The 16145-nt window shown below is 37.4% G+C and overlaps 1 protein-coding gene across 3 annotated transcripts in view; it reads left to right on the forward strand.

The window, feature by feature from the left end:
- Window positions 1–15270, forward strand: part of Map3k8 (mitogen-activated protein kinase kinase kinase 8) — a 23166-nt gene extending 7896 nt beyond the window's left edge. For 2 of the 3 annotated variants that reach the window (XM_047520265.1, XM_047520267.1), the window contains exons 3-8: window positions 3043–3210; window positions 4875–5136; window positions 6037–6143; window positions 11825–11977; window positions 12655–12901; window positions 14014–15269. In XM_047520265.1, coding sequence (XP_047376221.1) covers window positions 3043–3210; window positions 4875–5136; window positions 6037–6143; window positions 11825–11977; window positions 12655–12901; window positions 14014–14144 — 1068 coding nt within the window. In that variant the 3' untranslated portion in view covers window positions 14145–15269. Of the gene's footprint in view, window positions 1–3042; window positions 3211–4874; window positions 5137–6036; window positions 6144–11824; window positions 11978–12654; window positions 12902–14013 lie in introns of all 3 variants that reach the window. The other variant, XM_047520268.1, reaches the window with a different exon arrangement.
- The last annotated feature ends 875 nt before the right edge of the window (window positions 15271–16145 follow it).

Genomic DNA, 16145 nt, shown 5'->3' on the forward strand with positions numbered 1-16145 from the left:
TAAGTGGAACTAAAATCCATCTCTGACTCTCTCTCAGAGACCTTAGTCCTAGTCCTACTTTTTTTGCTTTGAAAAAAAGCATATATGATGAGTACTGGTGAAGAATGTGAGCCTCATATTAAAAAGTGCCTGTGTATATATAGTTCAGCTCTGAAATGCTTGGATGTGTGACTTTGAGCTAATTATTTCAGTCTTCTATGCCTCAGTTTACTTATCAGCAAAATGGGTAGCAGCATATTACTCTATAGGGTTGTTATTTGGAACAAATAAGAATTACATGTGACCTGTTTATACATTTTGAATGTTTAATGAATGCAAGCTTCTGTGGAGTTGTCTACAATTGTTACTCCTCCTCCTGACAGTTCTTCTAATATTTAAAAACTTGCATGTTTCCCAGATCTTCTCTTCTTTTACAACATCTCTGTGTCTGCTACTCATGTGGTGTAGTGTTAACTTGTCTCAGCATCTGAAGTGGCCTCTGAACTCAAGCCCCTGCCACCTGTTTTACAGTCCAGAACTTGAATGTGGAGGGTCCATGCATTTTGTGACCAGCACAGTAGGACAGAGCTAGTTTTGCCTTTGTTCTAGATAATCTGCCTCGTGACTGTAACCCAAGATTATATCATACAGTCATTTATAGAATTTTTTCTTACTAAAATACTTGAGAAAGTTTTTCAAGTGCTGTTCCCGGGCCCTGTATTGTTTAGGAGAGAAAATAGAGATCTAGATGATGAAATAGAAAGCATGATCATAATGTTTACACTTGATGTAATGTTTGCACTTGGCAAGTTGAAGAATTGACAGAGATAAACAGCGTGGAATCCCATTCTTTGGTGGGGCCTCTAAAAAGAAGGAAAAAAAAAAATAAAGCGAAATCTCAAATCCCAATAGGGAAAGTCTGGGGCTAGTGAAAGAACCAGGAACTTTGCAGAAGTGTCCATTGGTCAGCATTTGCACATTCCAAATTCAGAGCCTGTCATCAAAGTAACCATGGAGAACTTGGGATTCAGAGCAGGACCTTCAGAATGCAAAAGTGGGTAAACTAGGGTTGAAGAGATTTGCTAGAATGTGCTCAGTGACATGTACACGTAGGCTTTCAATAACTGGGTTTGCATCATAGCTCAGCTTTAATTGCAGCCTTCTAGAACACAAAAGGCTCTTAGGCAGACAATGGGAACTATGGCTGTGGGTTAAGACAGACCTGAGTTTCAATCTTATCTTGGAACTGACTAGTAGATTACTTAACCTCTTGAAGTCAGTTTCCTCATCTATAAAATGGAGATAAAAATAGTAGTTGGCTCAGAGGACCATTGTAGACTTTGATGAGATAATAATGTATATTGAGTATACTGCCGGGTCCATAATTAGCACTCAATAAGTGGACGCCATTAATATCCTTCATCCTTTTGAACAGAATAAGAGGGTGAAAATGGAGCATAAAAAATTTAGTTGGACAAAAGTAAAACTTTCAAGAAGGTGAGTTAAGCCCTGAAGTTATTAACTGGAGGGTGCAGTGAAATGGGGTCTACTAATATTTGCCATCAAGAAAGGACCAAAAAGCAAGTTCGGTTGAGTACCCTGAGTGCAATTCTGTATGTGCACAGACCACATTTCATCATATCCTCAACATGCTGCAAAGAGGTGTCCATTAACTAGAGGTGACACTTGCAGAAAAGAGGTCATTTCAAACAAGGTCCTGCACAAGGTACCACACAAGCAGAAGGACTCAATAAATGTCTGATTTTTAGGTTTAGTGAGTTTGCATTTTTAAGTATGAAGGTTATTCTCTGCTTTATTCCTTGACTAATGTGAACATGTCTGTCTGTGGGATATGAAGCTTAAATGAACAATAATGGAGACTGAGTGAATAACCCTTATGGTTTCTAGAAGTATGCCTGAAGCAGTGATGAGTGAGGAATCCCAGCCATCTGCAGCTGCATCAGGTGCTCATTCTTGCCCTGTGGAGTAGAGTTGGTGGTTTTTCATGTTCCCCTTCAGCTGCTTCTGGACTTGGTATAGCATAATGTCCTTAGATAGTTTCAGAAATCCTGAATTCAAAACTGATGTCATAATATTGATAATTTCATTTAGGAAAAACTAATTTTTTGAGACTGAATACCCCTTAAAAGAACACTTCAGATATTCTTAGATTTCTTCCTGGTCATGTTTCCCATGGATTACCATGTGAATTTGTGTTCATTTTAATTATTATCTTTTCATTTTTTTCCTTTTTAAAAGTTGAGAAATTGAGATCTTAAATGTCTAGTTTGATGAACTTTGACAAATGCCCACATCCTCAGCTCCCACTGAACTATGGGGATAGAGCTCTTAAATTTTGAGTCGACTAATTTTGTTTTTATTTATTTGATTTTTTCTTTGAGTTGACTAGTTTTGAAAATTCTGGTTCTAAGTGTTTGCTTGGTTGCAAACCCTCTGAGGTCAGGCATCCTCCTTCTCTTGTTCACTGCTGCCTCCTGAGCGCCAATCCCAGTGCTGGGCACACATGAGGCACGCAATAGATATTAAATGAGTAAGTGGATGAGAAATGATCCTTCCCTGAGTTTATTTATGTGGCATGGTTAAGTCATTGCTCTGGCATCGCATATTGTTTTCCACAATCCTCCGTGATCCTCAGGTAATTTCCACGCTCGCTCTATGCATCATGTGTGAGTAATAGCTATGCAGATGAACAGGTTAGCACATTTTAATAGAAACAAGTCCATGTGCAAGCACAATGGCAATCTTTATATTCAACCTTTGGGTCATCCTTCTTAGATAAAAAATTTTAAAGTTGTATTTGGTGATTAATCACTCTCAAGTAGATGGAAATGTGACTAGGTCTGACCAGGGACCTCTGTCTCTGTTACATGCTTTCTCTGTCTTGCTCAAGTTCTAAATATAGTCTCTGTACAGTGTTAGGATTACACATGGTGTCATTAATTTTAAATGTGGTGTGTAAGGATGCTTCTAAAATAACCAGCTTCTATTGGGTGAACAGCCTTGCTGAGAGTCTCACCTTCCTGCATGTTTATTTTCTCATAGGTAATCACTCCCCAGAATGGGCGCTACCAAATAGACTCTGATGTTCTCCTCATCCCTTGGAAGTTGACTTACAGGAACATAGGCTCCAATTTTATTCCTCGGGGGGCTTTTGGAAAAGTGTACTTAGCACAAGATATGAAGACTAAGAAAAGAATGGCATGTAAACTGGTAGGTACATTCATATAGCATGTTGGACATTCTGGTTGGTTTTTCTTTTTTCATATGTATTTCCAAATTTCCTACCCTTAGACTTGATTTATCTAAGTGTATCCCACCCCAAAGCATTTAGACTTGATTTATCTAAGTGTATCCCACCTCAAAGCATTTGTTTTTCTGGATTTATTTTCTTCCTGGGGCCATTCAGCCCCTGAATGTCTGCTTAAGTTCCTGGTTGATTTTAATCAAATTAAAGGAATGTGTTGGTGTATGTAGCAACAGCTTGGACAGCATCATCTCCCTTGACAGGGAGTGAAGGCGGGCTCTCCTGCACTGTAAGAGCAATCTGTGTGCAGTCCCTTTGATCCTGTCCACAAGCAAGGGGGCCAGGCAGAAAAGCAGACTGGGAAGGCAGAAGGTTTTTCAGGGCTTCAGATTTAAAGGATTGAATTTAAATATACCAGGTATTGAAAAGACCCCATCTCTTCTTATTAAGTTATAATTGCCAAGGTGCTGCCACCTGGGAACACTGTTTGGCAGAGTCTACCTGAGCTGAGCATTCACACATCATGTGACCCAGTAATTCCACTCCTGTAGTTACACCCAACAGAAGCATGTCCACGTGGTCATTAAAAGCTAGAATGATGTTCTAGCATGTCCATATTAGTACTATTTGTAAGAGTCCCAAACTGGAAACTTCCCAAATGTTGACAGGTAGGATATTTACACTCTGAAATACTGGACTACAAAGAGAATAAATGATTTATAACTAAAATAAGGTGGATGCCTTTCAAAAACATTATGTTGAGCCAAGCAGCCAGACACAAAATAAGATCTACTATATGAGATTTCCGTTTATATAAAGGACAGAAATAGACAAAACGAATCCATGCTGCTAGACACCAGGATATTGGGGAACCCTTACAGAAGGGTGACTGAAAGAGTCAAAAAGTGGATTTCTGGTCTGCTGGTAGAGTTCTGTATTTTTATTTAGATGGGGATTTCATTTATGTGTTCAGTTGATAATTCATTGAGTTTGACATATTCACTATTGTTACATTTTTATATATGTCTAGTTTGATTTAAATAGACTTTTAAGTGTGCTAAAATAAAGTACACTCATTTTTTTCCCCATGGTGTTGGGAATCAAACCTAGGGCCTCATACATGCTAGGCAAGTGCTCTACTGCTGAGTTATATCCCCAGGCCCAAAACTCAAATTTTTAAAAAATTTTTTATTTTTATTTTTTTTAGTTGTTGGTGGGCCTTTATTTTTATGTGGTGCTGAGGATCAAACCCAGTGCCTCACACATACTAGGCAAGCGCTCTACCACTGAGCCACGACCGACTCCAGCCCCCAAAACTCAATTTTGATTTAACAAAAAATAAAATAAAAAATAATTGCTGAATATTATGTTTCAATCTCTTATCATAATTAAAAGACCAATAATAGGTTGTTCTCATTTGTTCCTTCATAAAGATCCATTAGAGTACTTGTTTGAATTTCACAGGCAGACCAGAGGTAAACATTATTTTAAGGTGGCAGTACCTTTTCATACAGGTCAAGGTTGCCTTGAGGTTATTTATTGACCTCTGGTTTGTTAGTTGACTAGTATTCTTTATTTTTCAATTATTCTCAGGTTGTTTGGACTCTTGCTCCTATTTTTTGTGTTCTAGATCCCTGTAGATCAATTTAAGCCATCCGATGTGGAAATCCAGGCCTGCTTCCGGCATGAGAACATCGCTGAATTATATGGTGCTGTTCTGTGGGGTGAAACTGTCCATCTCTTTATGGAAGCAGGCGAGGGAGGGTCTGTTCTGGAAAAATTGGAGAGCTGCGGACCCATGAGGGAATTTGAAATTATTTGGGTGACAAAACATGTTCTCAAGGGACTTGATTTTCTACACTCAAAAAAAGTGATTCACCATGATATTAAACGTGAGTAGCTTGGGGTGTGTACTATTTTAGTTTAAGCAGACTCATTAAATGGGAGGCAGATGGGCTCTTTCCTTCAACTGAAGACTCATTGGCAGAGAAGACAGCATGGTTCACCTTCCTTCTCTTTGCTCCTGAGATGGGTCTTAGAATTGGGCTGGGTTGATAGCACTTTAAAAGTCAGAAGAAAGGATGATAACCCAACAGCTGGTGCAAAATTATAGCCACACATCTGTTAGATATTTTACCTTAGCTATTATTAACAAGGCTTTAAAATAATTTAGGGCTGCTCACTGGTAGAGAGCATGCTTAACATGTGTGATTGGGTCCCCAAAACTGGAAAAAAAAAAAAAAGTAATTTGCTTAATACATATAAATCATGTGTTTTTGAAGAACAAAGGAACTTTTTAATTTTAAATTTTGAGCACCAACTAGATAACAATCCATTCAGCCAGGTTTTACTGACCCTTTTCTAGAATTAAGATGTGGTGAGGAAATAAAGAAGTAACCTACTATAAATCTTTAATACCTAATGCTAAATTGGACTAGCACAATACCTTTTACCAAAAAAAAGAAGGATATTTTACTTTTTGTTTTAGAAAAGTGACTTGATAATAGTATGCTGATATCTTAGAATTTGAAACTCAAGCTCTTGAGCCTTATTCATGACTATAATCACTTATGCCAGCATTGGCTTAATTCTTGACAAATTTGAAGTGATTTGGAGTTAAACTTTTATCAAGATTCATCTTCCTCTTTTGAATATAGTATACCCATGTCATTAGGGAAAGCATTTCAGTCTGCTGTGATTTGAGATTTGTTTTTATTTTAGATAATGCTTTTATTTTATACACATAGGATTTATAAACAATTTTTGTGCTAAAAATTTCCTTCTCATTATAGCGAGCAACATTGTTTTCATGTCCACAAAAGCCGTGTTGGTGGATTTTGGCCTAAGTGTTCAGATGACTGATGATATCTATTTCCCTAAGGATCTGCGAGGAACAGAGGTAATTATATCCATATGAATTCTTAGTTTCTTAAGAATTAAAAAAAGTATTTTAGAATTACTGTGAAAAAGAAGCACAAAGAAGGGGATGAAAACCATTGCATGAATGTCATTATTATCTCCTAACAAATTTAATGGTCACTTGCTTTGTGCCAAGTATTTAGTTTAACACTTTAATTTTAATTCTTTTTTTCTCTACTATTTATAATACATGATAATATTTATAATACAATATGTATGTATACATATATATTTGTGTATATATATATGTGTGTGTGTGTAACATAAAACACTTAGAAACTATCTAATGCCAAAACAGATTACTAGTTGAGCAACCCTGATCCTAATCTGAAAATCCAGAAATTTGGGATGTTCAACTGGTAAAGTTTATGTAAATATTCCAAAATCCAAAAATCCCAAATCTGAAATGCTTCTGGTCCTAAGTATTTCAGATAAGAGCTATTCAACTTGCATGTATACAGTTCAGTTTTAAAAACAATTATGGAATTACAGTTAACTTTACAATAATAGGTTTAATACTCTAATGAATTGTTATTTAATTCTCACAACTCTATTATTGATAATAGTGTTATTGTAGCCAATACTATTATTATGATTTCCATTTTACTGTAAGGAAATAAACTTGAAGAGATTAAAATAAAATGTCTGAAGTTGTTTAGCTACTAATAGGTCTCAGACTTGAACTCTGTTCTTTCTTTAAGCCTAAAGTCTAACTACCAAGTAATTTTTTTTTTTTTTTAGTACTGGGTATTGAACCCAGGACCTCAAACATGCTAGGCAAGCACTCTACCACTGAACTACACATACAATATAAATATATTATTTAATGTAATAAATATATTATTAAAATATACTACATAGTATATATTTAAATGAACTATATGTGTAGTTCATTATGTTTTGTTTTAATTATGGTCTTAATTACCATGATCATTAATACTTTTGAGAACTTCCTATCAAGCCCTATATCTTATTCTAGGGATCCTATAATACACCTGAAGTAATTAGCACAAACATCTCATTTTAGGATATAAAATAGTTATAATATTTAGCTCATATGTGAAACTAAATGAGATTCTGGGGTAAATAATATATTCTGGGACTTTCAAATAATATATTTAACACTCTCTGTTATTGATTATTAGCCAGTGTCTACTGAGGATCTGGCATGTGACTGACTATTAAGGGCACCAGCAAGCATGTGCTCTTGGTGGGACTTCCATGGTCTCTACTATATAATTAATTAGATTAATTAATTTACTTTTTATAAAGTTGTTTTAGCATATTATTTTATTGCCTCATTACATTTATTTAGTTTTGCAGTATTGGGGATTATACCCAGGGATGCTCTACCACGGGGCTATATCTCCAGCCCTTTTCTTTAATTTTTTAAGACAGGGTCTCACTAAATTGCCCAGGTTTGCCTTGAACTTGGGAATCTTTCTGCCTCAGCCTCCTGAGTAACTGGGACAACAGGCATGTACCACCATGTGGTGCCTGATTAATTAAATTTATTTTTTAACTGGATACATAAAGACATAAATTATACATATTGATGAGTTATCATGTGATGTTTCAATACATGTATATATCAGATTAAGCATCTATCTCCTCAAACTTGTATCACTTCTTTATGGTGAAAACATTCAAAATTCTTTTTTCTAGCATTTCAAGAGAGACAGTAAAGGATCACTACCTAAAGTCACACTACCATGCAAATAGCACAACAGAACTTTTTGTTCATATCTAACTACAGCTGAGCACTTAAGAGATTAACCTTTCCCCATCCCTCCCTCCTCCAGAAGGATCTCTTTGAGATTTATCTGAATTATTAAGAGATCAGCAGTTGAGTTCACAATAGGATGTGATGGGCACAGAGTAGATGCACCTGGAAAGGTAAAGGTGCCTCTTGGCCACTCTTTGCTACCATGAATCTCCCACACTTATAGCAGCCACAGGAAGTGGAGAGGGTCCTTGGCTGCATGTTTACTTCAAATTTACCATTATCAGTCTTGGTGTACAACCATTTAACAGCCCATAGTGTAACTGGTATTTGTGCTGCATGAAATGAATTGCAGTGAGAAACAAAACAAAACAAAACAAAACCTGATCTTGCTTCCAAACTGAGATTCTGTAACCTCTTCTTAAATTCTCCCAAAGCAAAGACTCCCTGGGCAGTGAAGAAACCCTTGTTTTACTGATATGCCTGATGTCATTTCTGGAACTTACTTGAGAAAGTTTTCTTGATCACCATCTTTGAGCAGAGTAATATTCAGAAGGGAAACTGTAGAGTGTTAAAAAAAAAAAAAAAAAAAAAAAAAAAAAAAAAACTACATTTAGTCCCCAGATCTTAAGAGTACTTTGCCAGAGCAAAATCTAATAAGACTTGATGCTTATGACTTGTTTTCTTTGGAAAATGTTTCAGCATTTTTTTGCATTAGTCAGGAGTTCAGATATGTCACATTCCACCCTTTTTCCTGGAGCCAGTTTGAGAAACTATTTATGGTATTAGAGATGGAAAATACCTTCTGCTTCCTGGCAGTGCAGTCAAATTGAACATTTTGCAATGTTAAAGAAAGATGTGTCTTTTTCTGGGATTCTCTAGAAGAATACTTGGATGTGGGATAATAGCAAATTTCATTCCTGAATAGTGTTTAGATCAAGTATTTTTAGCTAATACAAACTACTTTATATGAAGTGCAAAACAGGCTTTGGTGTTTAAACTCTCAATCAATGTGCATTTATTATCTGTGCAGTATTCACAGACTGAAATTTGATAATAAGTGTGATAATGATTGCAAAGTTATCAATGAACCCTTTCAACAAGCTTGCTTTTACTCCTCATCGCAAATGGCATGTATTTAGTCAAAGTCAACTGTACAAATATAGTGGATTTGCTTTCCATTAGAACTTAATCACATGGCTGTTGCACAGCCAAAGACAACTTCTGATCCCTACTGTATGGCTTACAAACAACAGTCATCTGTGCTAGATTTCTGCCTGTCTGTCTTGTCTCTCACTCTCAGCATTCATGTTCAGAGCATTATATTATAACCACGTAAAACATATACAGGGTCAATCTGCATGTATTTATTGTGTTAGTTTCACTTTACATGGTAAAAAGAAAAAATGCATGAGCTTAAGTAATAATTTATAATTACTTCCATAGTGCAGTCCTTTTTTAAGGTTCTCACCTTCCTCTGAGTCTGGTCTTACCTTCTCTTAAGTTGAAATGCAATCATCATAGGCACATGCGTACATACAGATGTCCACATACATAGTCTTTTCCTTACTGAAAAACAGGTTGAGAGGTGAAGGACTTAACCTGACATCAGGCTTCCTGCTCTGGGACCCATGCCTGAGGATGTAGAACTCTCAGAGAGGGTCCCATCAGTTCTGTTTGCACTTCCAGGAAGCCATCCTGAAAAATGCTTGCACATCATGCCCTGCTGCTCGCTGATCTGCTTGTTCTTTCTCTTATAGAACTTGAGGGTACAGGAGCTCTGAGTTGTGAAGTTCTGGGTATCTGTCTGAGGGCCAGCATCCAGGTCACCAGGCTGGACCCTATGCTGCCATTGCTAGATGCAGCCTAGGTGTGCAGTCCTATAGAGCCTGTAAAGCCACCTGTGCATGGCCACTGTTGGCTATACACAATTTGTACTAATCCTTGCTTAATTCTTGCTTTACCTTGGGGGAGCAGAGGGAGATAAACCTCCTCTATTAACACCCACTCCATTTATTTCTTTTTCTTTTTTTCCTCTGTTAACTTTCTTTGATTGTGGTTTGAGCATATCACATGAGATCCATCCTCTTACCACATTTTTAAGCATACAACACATTATTAACTGTAAGGTACAGTGTTGTACATTTATTTCTTTATTTGTGATTAAGAAGTTCCTGCAAAAATCTAAATACTCTGCCTTTGCTGCAGGGAAAGTTTATGAACAGAGAACTCAGTTTAGTATGTTTGCTGAGAGTGAAAGGAAGTCAGCCCGGAAGTGTATTGTAGGATGAAGTTGAGCAGGGCTGGAATGGGGAAACTGGGCAATTTCCCCAGTTTTTGTAAGCTAGTTCTTTGCTTACTTGTTCAGAAATACATTCTGGGAACACTACCCTTTTCTGCATATTCACATGACAGACAGCATCAAAACTTTCTAAACCAAAATAATGGGTTTACTATTCCTCATTCAAAATTCTTGATATCATAAATGTTTAACATTTCTGATTTTAAAAAATTTTGCAACATTTGCATATACACAAGGAGATAACGTTTGGGATGGGACGCAGAACAAAATATGAAATTCATTTATGTTTCATGCCTATCTTATATACATAGGCTGAAGTAACTTTTTACAATAATTTTAATACCCCTGTGTTTCTGTGGTTTGGAATTATTTTTGTTTTGTTTTTCCTTTTATTTTGAGTCAGGCCTCACTATGTTGTCCTGGCATGGTCTGTAACTGTGAGCTTAGTTGGTCCTCCTGGCCTGTGCTTTCTGAGAAGCTGGAACTAGAGGCAGGTACCACCATGCCTTGTGCACCTGTGTCACATGACTAGTTAACATGAGGTCAGGTGTGTAATATTATATTCTGAATCTTCTCAGGATTCAGAAAGCTTTGGATTTTGGAGCCTTTAAAATTTTGGATTTCAGATTAGGGATGTTCAACCTGAATAAAAACTTACGGTATTACCTAGTATGTGTCTGTAAATATGAGTTATTAATAAATAAATATGGGTTATTAGTCACTAGTATTTTCTCTTTTTATCTCTTTAAATTTTAGAAATAAGCACTTCTTTGAGAAATTATTTGTAAAACTAGCCCTACTTACTCAGTATCTACTTGTGACACCCAATAGAACTTATATACCTAATGGCAGGCATTTCATTTTTAGTCACTGGGCTTACCTGGTAGGTGGAAGTAAAACGTGGTCCATAGAAATGACTCATTAGGATCCCTTTTGCAGCATTACACTTTATTTTTTAAAGTTCTTCCCTTCTAAGAAATTAGTGTTAATATCCTATAAATTTCTGCCACCTTTTAACCCTACAGATAATTAGAAGTTTGGCAACTAAGTGACAGATGAGGAAGTATATTTCAATTTCACTTAAATATGAAAGGAAGCTGGGTGCAGTGGTGCATGCCTGTAATCCCAGCAACTTGGGAGGCTGAGGCAGGATCTCAAGTTCAAAACCAGCCTCAACAACTTAGCAAGGCCCAAAGCAACTTAGGGAGAACCTGTCTTTAAATAAAATATAAAAAGGGCTGAGGATGTGGTTAAGTGCTCATATGAAAGGAATTGGTGTTTTAATAGAAAAATTAACTATACCCAATCAGTGTTTGCAGAACTCTGATTGGTGGGAGTCCCAGGTGAGTTCTGTGTTCTAGACCCTTTGCTGCCTGATGAACCATGCATTCTGTCTATGGAAGGAGGTGTTCTTTGTCAGACTGCAGGGACACATCCATCTAAATCTGCCTGGTTCCCAGAGAATGTCAGCAATATACTCCTTCTTTAGCTTAAGGGAACACAACAATGACATTGTCTTCTGAAAGGACGAAGCATGCAAAAAATATGATAAAAGTGAATAATTCCAGAACTGGATTAGAGAAATGGAAACCCAGACAACTGAGAGGAATCAGGCTGTTTCCCACATCTTTTTCAGATTTACATGAGCCCAGAGGTGATCCTATGCAGGGGCCATTCCACGAAGGCAGACATCTACAGCCTGGGAGCCACGCTCATCCACATGCAGACGGGCACCCCACCCTGGGTGAAGCGCTATCCCCGCTCAGCCTATCCCTCCTACCTGTACATAGTAAGTGGGGGGTCAGTCAGGGATGGGAGTATTTCCACCTGCTGATGGGGAGGGACTGTTCTACCTCCCATAATACCACCCTGAATAGGTTGATGGTGAAATAGCGATCATGAAAGGTAGCTGCAGGCTCCTCCCCTGTGGAAGTAAGCCCCATTTTTGCAAAAAGAACATGGTTCTTCTAGTGGGAACATACCAAATGTCCATTTGGCAAAAATTATATGCTATTCCATTGCCCAGTAGGTATACCACATAATAGTGTCAAAATACTACAAACCTGTCAGCCAAGGAAATTTTATAAGCCCTTTGAACATTTCTTTAAGAGAAAAGTTTAGATTATTCTTTGTGCCAGCCTGGCTTTTAATGGAACATGCAACTTCCATTTTACTTTTGAGACATTTAGAAGCAAATGTTTCCCCATTACTGCATAGTGACCTTTGGGCCACCCATGGGAAGCTGTCATTGCTTAGTCAAACCTAGCATGTATGTTTTGCAGCATTAAACCAAAAGATGGGTTTAACTTGGTGCTCTAGCAAATTAAAGGGAAACTTCTTTAAAGGTATGAACTGTATTTGTTGTAAATCATATAGTGGGAAGCAAATTAATTTCCAGGTCTGGAGCACGTTTCCTGTTGAGGTCTATTTCCATGCCATTGATACTAAGAGCTGGTTTGTTGGTAGATCCACAAGCAAGCACCTCCTTTGGAAGATATAGCTGATGACTGCAGTCCAGGCATGAGAGAGCTGATAGAAGCCGCCCTGGAGAGGAACCCCAATCACCGTCCAAGAGCAGCAGACCTGCTAAAACATGAAGCCCTGAACCCCCCCAGAGAGGATCAGCCTCGCTGTCAGAGCCTGGACTCTGCTCTCTTTGAACGAAAGAGACTGCTGAGCAGGAAGGAGCTGGAGCTTCCTGAGAACATTGCTGGTAGGACACCCTATGGTGTACAGTGTACCTTGCTGCTTCTTTCTCGGTTCACGTCAAATCTCTGATGTAGTTCAGGAAAGTATTCCAAAAAAAGGGGGATCAGCTGGGTGCAATGACACATGCCTGTATGTAGTCCCAGCTGCTCAAGAAGCTAAGGAAGGAGGAGGATCCCTTGAATTCAGCTGGGCTGGATATCATGTGTTGTTTGAGAAATTCAACAAAAACATTTACAAAAGCAATTTTTTAAAAAACTGGCCCATTTACTACCAAATTATAACAGGTTTTCAGTGAAAGTGAATGTTACCTAACAATCATTAAAAATTGCCTCTGATTTGCTTTTTTTGCAACAGAGACTATTATTTAGTGATAAAAGCAAATTTACTACCAAATTATAACAGGTTTTCAGTGAAAGTGAATGTTACCTAACAATCATTAAAAATTGCCTCTGATTTGCTTTTTTTGCAACAGAGACTATTATTTAGTGATAAAAGCAAATGGAGCGTGACAGCTTTGCTGTTGATCAAGTACAAGTTCTGTTTAACTTAATTAGAGTAAGACCATCCCATCTTGGGTTAGAAACCTCCTGCCACTGCTTTGCTATGAACAGATAAAATACTGAGTTTGAAGTCAGCTTTCATTTTTGTCTTCCTTTGCTTAAAATCTTTTTGTCAGCTCTGAATTGTTTCCATATAGGAAAGTCAGTATGCATTCCAGGAGACTGGATATGCATGGAGAGGGATTTTCATTTTTATTAATCTGCAGTCTTCATTTAGGCCCAGACCTAGCAATCAAGGCTGGAATGCTTGTTTCCATCTTTCTGCTTTTTGTCTGATTTTCTGTATTTAAAGAAAACCATCTGGGTTGTTGTAAAATGTGCCAGGATTTCTAACAAATTTCTTGTCTTCATTAACTCCTGTTTGAACTCTTTGGTCTATGTCATGATACATTAATGAGCCCATAGTACGTTCAAAGGCCTATCTGTAATAATGCCAGAGCTTGGACATTGTTTCATTAGGCCCCAAAGGATTATTTCTTTGTAGAAGGAATATGTGTTTGTTATTTCACATGTGCCCTTGTAATTTATTTTATTTTTGCAATGTTTCCCTTTTCAGATTCTTCATGCACAGGAAGCACTGAGGAATCTGAGATGCTCAAGAGGCAGCGTTCTCTCTACATAGACCTTGGAGCCCTGGCTGGTTACTTCAATCTTGTTCGGGGTCCACCAACACTGGAATATGGCTGATGGATGGCACTGTTTGCTCTCAACTAGAGACAGCATTTATCTCCTTGACTTTGGTTCTGCAGACTCTACACAGTGGCTCTGGATAGTGAATTATACCCTTTATTAAAAGCAGGCAGTGAGGGTTCCAGTGACACATGAATGTGACTCCAAGTGGCCCCTGTGGATTTGATTTGTGAAGCTACTCTGGCATATGCCAGGTCTCAAGGTTCTCATTTCTCATGTGGTGGGATTTAAAGGAAGAAAGTGAAGAGTTGATAGAAGGATCATTTCTGGTGACTGATTTCATTCAGTGTGCACTTTGCTTGAAATTCTAAAAATACCAGTCATGTGGAACTAGCCTAAAATTACTATTCTTGGTTCTTATTTAAATGTGGGATCTTCATTTAACTCAGAATAGTTGTGTTGTATATATTGATGTATATAGTATGGTAATTCTTTGAGCCTTTGTTAGTAGATTCAAAATACATTATATTTTGGGTGACTAGAACAATTTGAATATGGTAGCAATAAGCTTAACTAGTGTCTTAAAAATGGCTGATTAATTAGGAGCCATCAGACAGCAGGCCACTAGTGAGTCTCTTTTATGTTCCTATGGAAACACTTTGTACTGTACATGCTATGCTTAAAGCATTTAAAACACAATGTTTTGAATGTGGATAAAACTGTGTAAACCACATAATCTCTGTACATCCCAAAGGATGAGAAATGTGACCTTTAAGAAAATGGAAACTTTTGTAAATTCTTGGTGATACTACTACATTTTTAATTCTCATGACTATTTTCTTTAAAGCATTTGTGTATTAAAATAGCATACTGTGTATGTTTCATATCAAATGCCTTCATGAATCTTTCACATATGTATATATTTGTACTATTGTAAAGTATGTAAGTATTCCTACTTAAAGTATGTTTTTACATTACACAAAGGAAACCCAACATTTTTGTCCAATGTGACTAGTCAAATCAACCAAATAAATTTAATATTTTGTCTTAATTATTATAAAAGCGTGCTTCTCATCTGGGACTGGGGAAGGGTCATGAGGTTGGGATATATGTTATAGGAGACTCTGTATCACAAGAAGGCAAAAAATACCTGTGAGTTTTGCAAATTGTGTACTCTTTTGCCCATTACTGCTATATAAAGGCATTGTTGTCAACTGATATGTGTTATATCCTCTGATATATTGAAGAAGAAAAAAAATCATAAGCCACTGGTTTATGGTAAGTGCGGTCCTGTTTTATATTTTGTTTTTATACATTTATATTACCCTTGAATAGAGGCTTGCATATTCTTTGACATTAATATTTGCAAATTAATAACTAACTTGCCTTTGTGTAAGGCATATTTAAATTACACCAAATTCTAATGAAAATTGTTGAATGGGAATCTGATCTTTCATTCACTGAGTGAATAGGATTCAAGACTTTTACATGTATTAAGTAAAAAAATGCTATCCCTTATGCATTAATTAGTTTTCTGTCACTGTGACAAAATACCTGAGATAATCACCTTTTAATGATCAAAGTTTTATTTTGGCTTATGGTTTCAGAGGTTTCAGTTCATGGTCACCTGGCCCTGTTGCCTTTGGGCCTATGATGAGGCAGCACATCATGGCAGGAACATGCAACAGAGGAAGCTGCTTACATCTTGATAGCTGAGGAGCAGAAGGGAAAGAGAGAGAGAGTAGGGGTGTGGGTCCTAATATCTCCTTTGAGAGGATGACTCCAATGTCCTAATTTCCCTCCATAAGGGTCAATCTCCGAAAGATTCTGCCACTTCCTAATAGCACCATAGGCTGACAGCCAAGCTTTTAATACCTGGGCCTTTGGGGGTACTTAACCACTGAGCCACATAACCAGCCTTTTTAAATATTTTATTTAGAGACAGAGTCTCATTTAGTACCTTGCTAAGTTGCTGAGGCTAGCTTTGAACTCATGATCCTCCTGCCTTAGCCTCCTGAGCTGTTGTGATTATAGGCCTGTGCCATAGCACCTGGCTCT

Source organism: Sciurus carolinensis, chromosome 12, assembly GCF_902686445.1.
Source record: "Sciurus carolinensis chromosome 12, mSciCar1.2, whole genome shotgun sequence".
NCBI classification, from domain to species: domain Eukaryota; kingdom Metazoa; phylum Chordata; class Mammalia; order Rodentia; family Sciuridae; genus Sciurus; species Sciurus carolinensis.